General features: G+C 35.1%; 1 protein-coding gene across 1 annotated transcript; it reads right to left on the bottom strand.

Moving 5' to 3' along the window:
- Positions 1–1,456: 1,456 nt before the first annotated feature.
- Positions 1,457–5,726, bottom strand: LOC125775247 (AF4/FMR2 family member lilli-like). Its single transcript, XM_049454426.1, has one exon. It carries the CDS (start codon positions 5,724–5,726, stop codon positions 3,927–3,929), a length of 1,800 nt encoding a protein of 599 aa, XP_049310383.1. The 3' UTR covers positions 1,457–3,926.
- Between the last annotated feature and the right edge of the window lie 270 nt (positions 5,727–5,996).

Below are 5,996 nucleotides of genomic sequence, written 5' to 3'. Positions count from 1 at the left end.
TCACTAAATATACCTTTATATTGAAGTAGTTACTTTTTTTATATCCAAAATTGTAATTTGGAGTATACGACATGTTTTTAGCATTCATAGTCATCAGTTCCATTTGTTTTGTCCGACACTCTATGGGACCAAGCACTGTTAGCTTGATAGTCACTTGGGCCAAAACTCTTGCAACTAAATAACTAGTATGTGGAATTAAAAAATCAAGCACATATGACTTCAAGAAATTAAGAAAAAAACCGAAATTGATTGAGGTTGGTTTACTTGCGCTATAAGTGCAATAACTGATTAAAACTAAACGGCAATATAAATAAAGGCAATATTTAAATTATTTGCTAAAAAGCGTTATCCTTCGATTGACGTTTACGAAGGCTCCGTTGCAATAACTGTAGATGTACTCAACTGCCGGTGACCACCCGTCCGTTTATTAAAATTAAAATACGAGGTTAAAAAACGTAATGCGACGAAGAGCAAGTAAATGCTTAGTTGCACTTATCCTTAGAAAATATAGTTTAGTCCTTGAATACATGGAATTAGAAAAAAGCGCTGTTTTTGGTTACGTTTTTTGTAATATTTTTTTATGTTTTATTGTGTATAATTTCTTCGCATTTTTCAATTGCCCATTTTGTGAGTATATATATGTGTATGCGTGTTTTATTTGGTACTAGTGATAATATAAGAATAATTAATCCATAGAAGAGAATGCGTTATAATAATAAGAAAAAAATTGTAAAAGTTCCCCAAATATGTATCTCATCTCCACTTAAACGCCATAAGAAAAATGTTGTTATTGTAGTACAATATAAGTATTTCATATATAATAATAATGTTCATAACAAAATTGACAAGTTTGCTTTTGATATATATTCATGTATATATATATTTGTATATATATGTTTTGCTTTGTGTTTCTTTGTATTAATGCTTGCATGTGTGTGTATGTATGCGTCTCTACGTATACAAATTGAATGTATGTATGTAAGTGTTTACAACGCCGATAAGGATTGAAGTATAAGTTTAAGCAAAAAATAAACGAAAACAAAACAGGAAATCAAATGTAATGACTAAGCTACTGCGCCAAGCGTAACAGTAATTCTAAATAGCTACGAAATTTAGTTTTGTTTTTTCTTTTTAATGATGCTTGACGAAATTAAGGTAAGTAGAAGACGGCTTAACAATTCCTCGGAGTTAAAGTTTTTAAATATGTTCTTTGTATGTATGTATGTGCATAACCTCAAAGTTGCGGTGTGCGTGCGCACTTACATTCATTGCTTCTTTGCTTTTTAAATGTACTATATGTAGGTATGTATGTATATAAAAATCAACGAACAAAATTAACAGCATCGTACGTAACATTTCGAGACTCGAATAATCAAAACCCAAACTTAACAACTGGTACTTGGATTAATTTATTATGCTATATGTAGAATTTAGACAAATTTTTTATTATATCCACTTTTTTTAGTTTTTCTTTTTCAATTTTATTTCAATGACTCCGTTAATGATAACAGTTCCTGCACGCTTATTGCGCTGTCACATGACATGGTGTATTTTGTGTTTTCTTTTTTTGGTTTTTTTCTTGCTTTGTTTTACTTCTTATTTGCTTGTATGTATATTTATATGAATTACCTATTAAGTTATTGCTAGAATGTTTTGAAAATTAAAAATTAGCGCTTAAAAATTTCACTTCTACGCTTTTTGCTTTTCTTTTTTTGAATTTAAATTCATTTATTATGTTTCAATATTTTTTTTTGTTTTTGCTTGCTGACTTTTATTTTTCTTTTTCGATTTCACTCTTTTTCTATACAAGCTCTCTAATTAAATTAATTACTGGTATTTGATGCGCTTTTTATAGTTCATAGCATATATAGTTAATATGCATTGCATGTGGTATTGTGTTTTTTCTTTTTGTTTTTGTTTTTGGTTTATGTTCATATAGCTTCTATATTTTTAGCGTTTCAATGCATTAACAATATATTTTCTGCATTTTATTCACTTATTTTGCAAATGTTTTTTTTTAAGTTTTTTGTTTTGTTTTTGTATGCGTTTCTACTGTTATGTTTTACTTCTTTGTGTTTTAGAAAAAGTTACTTATCCTTAGTATTTGCATTAATTATAATTAATTATGTTAAGACTAAACGCTCGCGTTACAATTATTTTAATTTTGTAAAGTATTTTTCGTAAACATTCGTGAAATATGCTATGTGCTGCTGCTGCTATATTTACTTTCTTTTGCAATTTTACCTACCGACGGCATTTGTTCTTTAATTTTGTTTTTTTGTTCATATATATTATATATTAAGCTATTATTATTTACGTTTCCATGCTTGCACTGCCTTATTTTATTAGGTTTAGGTTTACGCTTCTTCTATGCAGTTTGGTGAAGCTCGCAAACAAAGTTGTATGTGTATGCATGTATGTACGTATGTATGTATGTATCATGTGCAGTTTTCGTTCGGTGTGCTGCAGTCACTTAAGTCGCTGTGTGAGTGTGTGTGTGTAGGCAATAAGATGACATTCGGTGTTCTTACAATAGGTGATTATTTAGATGCTTCTATCAAATTTGAAAACAAAAGCATTCGGAATTCACTACACTGCAATCGGTACACACTAATATCAAAAATAAGACAAAGCCAAGGACGTAAAATGTGGTAATTGTAACACTTGGTTTAATTGAAGTCAATTCAGTGAAATCCAATAGTTTTTAGGTAGGGAATATAAAAAAACAAAAACGACACCAAAAATATGACATTAAAATTTTTTTAAAATTATAAAAAAAAATAAATTAAATTAAAAATAAAAATAAAAAAAATTAAATTAAAAATAAAAATAAAAAAATTAAATTAAAAATAAAAATAAAAAAAATTAAATTAAAAAAAAAGAAAAATTAAATAAAAAAAAAAAAGAAAAATTAAATTAAAAAAAAAGAAAAATTAAATAAAAAAAGAAAAATTTAATTAAAAGTAAAAATAAAATAAATAAAAATAAAAAATAATAATTAAAAATATTTAAAAGAGTAAAATAAATACAAAAAAATAAATAAAAACTAAAATAAAAGATTAAAATTGAAATTGAAAAAAAATTAAAAAAAAAATAATAATTTAATTAAAAAATAAATTAAAACTAAAAACATTAAAAAACTAAAAAAGGTAAATAAAATGTAAAAAATTAAAAAAATGCTGAAAATTAAAAAGTCATAAAAATAATAAAAAGCAATAGCTTAGAATCAATATCGTTATTTTATAACTTAAACTTGTTTTTGAAAACTATAGCTACCTTTGGAATGCTCAAAAGCAAATTTTTCGCTCGCGTTTCTTCTTTTACGCGGCGTGTTAAAGAACTTATTAGTCTAACATTAATTCATAACAAAAAAGTTAATTTAAAAGCGCTTATTTCCAATGCAAATCTCTTGTTTAGTGCGGCGTATTTGTGGCTCTTTATTATCTTTGAGGTTAGCGTGTGTGGCTTACTAATTTAACTGGTACCAACTGACACTGGTACACGACTGGTTCACTTCCTGCATGCATGCATACAACTAAAAGGCTTTTTAAAAAAGCTTTAACATTTAGAACACTTTTTAAGACTTCTATTTTATGCTTTACTACAACTGTCAATATTCAAAATCTCTTTCACTTTTTGCCACGCATTGACGCGCCTTCAATGCGCTGCAGAAAATAACTCTTCCTGCTGCTCCTCCTAGTTTATCATCTAAGTTTGCGCTTTCAAACAAATAATCTACTTGGAATATCTTCATGTATACAAAAGTATTAGCGTAAATATTCCAAGTATAATTTTGAAATAGAAGTAATTGTTGATATCGCAAATAGACAGCGACGCTGATGGATTCTCAATTTGCTCTGTTTTGTTAGTAATTCCATGCTCACGCTCACACCCACGCCTACACACTCCAATGCGTACGCGAAATGTCAGACTGCATGGCCATTTTTGCGCGTATGTTGCTGTGCGACGCTGGCTTTACTCGCTCTGGCACTGGCGGAGGCGCCACCGCGCTTGCTAACCGACGCTGCAGCTGCAGTGACACTTGGTCGCTCACTTTGTCGACTGCCACGCTTTTGCGCTGCCGCCGCTGAATGTGCTGCGCTACGCTTTTCACGCCAGCGATCTATAGGCGTGTAGCAGCACTTGAAGAATGGCGCACGCCGTCGCTGCTCTTCAGAGCTGGCGGAACTACTGCTGCTCTTTGCTAGCGACGCCTCGGTTAGTGAGGTGGCGGTGAGTTCGGTTTGTACGCCGCTGCTAGTCAGACGCGCTTGCATGCCGTAGCGTCTGGGTGTTGTCGGCACATCGACGCCGCTTGAAGATGGTGTTGGTGTGGCAGGCGCTGGTGGCGGTGGTGCCTTGCAGATTACGCTCGGCGGCTCGGTCTCGTGCAGCTCGAGGGATTGCTCCGATGAGACAGATGCGGCCGATGTGCCCGTTGTCGTCGTCGTCGACGGTCGGAACTCGTGTGAGCTGCTCTCAACCATGGCAGTGCGATAGTTGGCGGCAAAATAATTTGTCTCCAAATAGTGGCAGGACTGAAAAAGGTAGTCGTCGAATTGTTGCAGCAAATATTGCTGTTGATCGACGCTGTCGATCGCCTCGTCGCTGTCGAGCGGATATTGCGTGCACTGCTGTTGGTGCAGTGAGGCGTACCGTCGTATGCCTTTGTGTGACAGCGACGATGGCGAGGTTATCACAAGCGATTGCGCTGTCGGTGAGTGTGCCTTGTCCACGCCGTGGCCCATATGCTGTTGCTGTTGTTGTTGCTGCTGTGTTAGCTGCTGTTGTTCATCCAGCTGTCGCTGTCTTTGCTCCATATCAACAATTTCTATTTCTTCTATATCACTAAAACTATTTAATTGTTTCAACAAATAATGCACATCATTTCGTTTCATTTGATTATCGTCGTTTGATGGCGCTGTTGCAGCAGCTGCGGCCGTCAAGGCTGCCGCTTCTACTTCCGTTGCTATTTCCGCTCGCGTTGTACGCGAACGATCATGCGTTGCACCGGATTTTCCTTTCACTTTCGCTTTCGGTTTTGCTGTTTGTGTGGTTGTTGCTGCTGTTGTCTTCGCTGTTGCCGCCGCTGCTGCTGCTGTTGTGAAATTAATTTTTTTCGTTTGCGAATCGGTCGAGACAATGTCGGGATAGACGAGCGCTAAGCGCTGCTGTAGTGCATCACTCAGCGTTGCTGGTGGTGCTGCACCGACGCATATGGCATGTTGCATGCTCTCTTGCGCTTGCTGCTGTTGTTGCAAATGATGCTGATAATAGTTAGTTGCCGGCATTGTACTGTCGATGATTCGGTTAAATTTAGCTAATGCCGTTGATGATGAATTCAACAATGACGGTGATGATGATAACGATGTCGCTACTCGTTTTGTTGCTGCTGCTACTGTTTCCACGTCTCCTCTAATTGTGGTTGTTGTTGTAGTTGTAGACGACTGTCCCACTGCAATTGCTTCGATTTTGCTATATGCTTTCCTAAGTTGTTGTTGTTCTGCTTCTAGTATTTGTTGTTGATGTTGTTTTTGTTCGTGTGGTTGTAGTTGTTGTTGTTGTTCTTGAGGCACTGTTGTGACGGTTTCTACATTAACACCATCCCATTTTAACTTAGATACTGCTACTGCTGCTGCTGCTTCCATCGAATCACTCGCATTACCATCATTATCAACATTCAATGTTCCCGTTACATTTAAATTTAAATGTAATTGGTTTTTCATGAACAATCTTCTACTATTACTTAATAACGCGTTCGTAGTTATATTAGTTAAATTAGTCGTATTTTTCGCACAAGTAGTAGTTGTAGTGCTCGCAGCTGCTGCGGCTGCCACAGCTGATGCGGCGGCCGCTGTTGTTGTTGTTGCTGTTGCTGTCGCACTGATTTTGGTATTAGCTAAATTTCTATTAAAAATTAATTTCCTCGACGAAATGATGCCATTATTGTCGCTCCCCCGCGATTACCGACTATCGCGGGTGGAGCGAGGCCTTCC

This window comes from Bactrocera dorsalis, chromosome 1 (assembly GCF_023373825.1).
Source record: "Bactrocera dorsalis isolate Fly_Bdor chromosome 1, ASM2337382v1, whole genome shotgun sequence".
Classification (NCBI taxonomy): Eukaryota; Metazoa; Arthropoda; class Insecta; order Diptera; family Tephritidae; genus Bactrocera; species Bactrocera dorsalis.
This window is presented reverse-complemented; position numbering and strand designations above follow the sequence as displayed.

Bases quoted from the DNA above. Each gene is read 5' to 3' on its own strand.
- LOC125775247 (XM_049454426.1), bottom strand. From the start codon at position 5,726: ATGAAAAACCAATTACATTTAAATTTAAATGTAACGGGAACATTGAAT.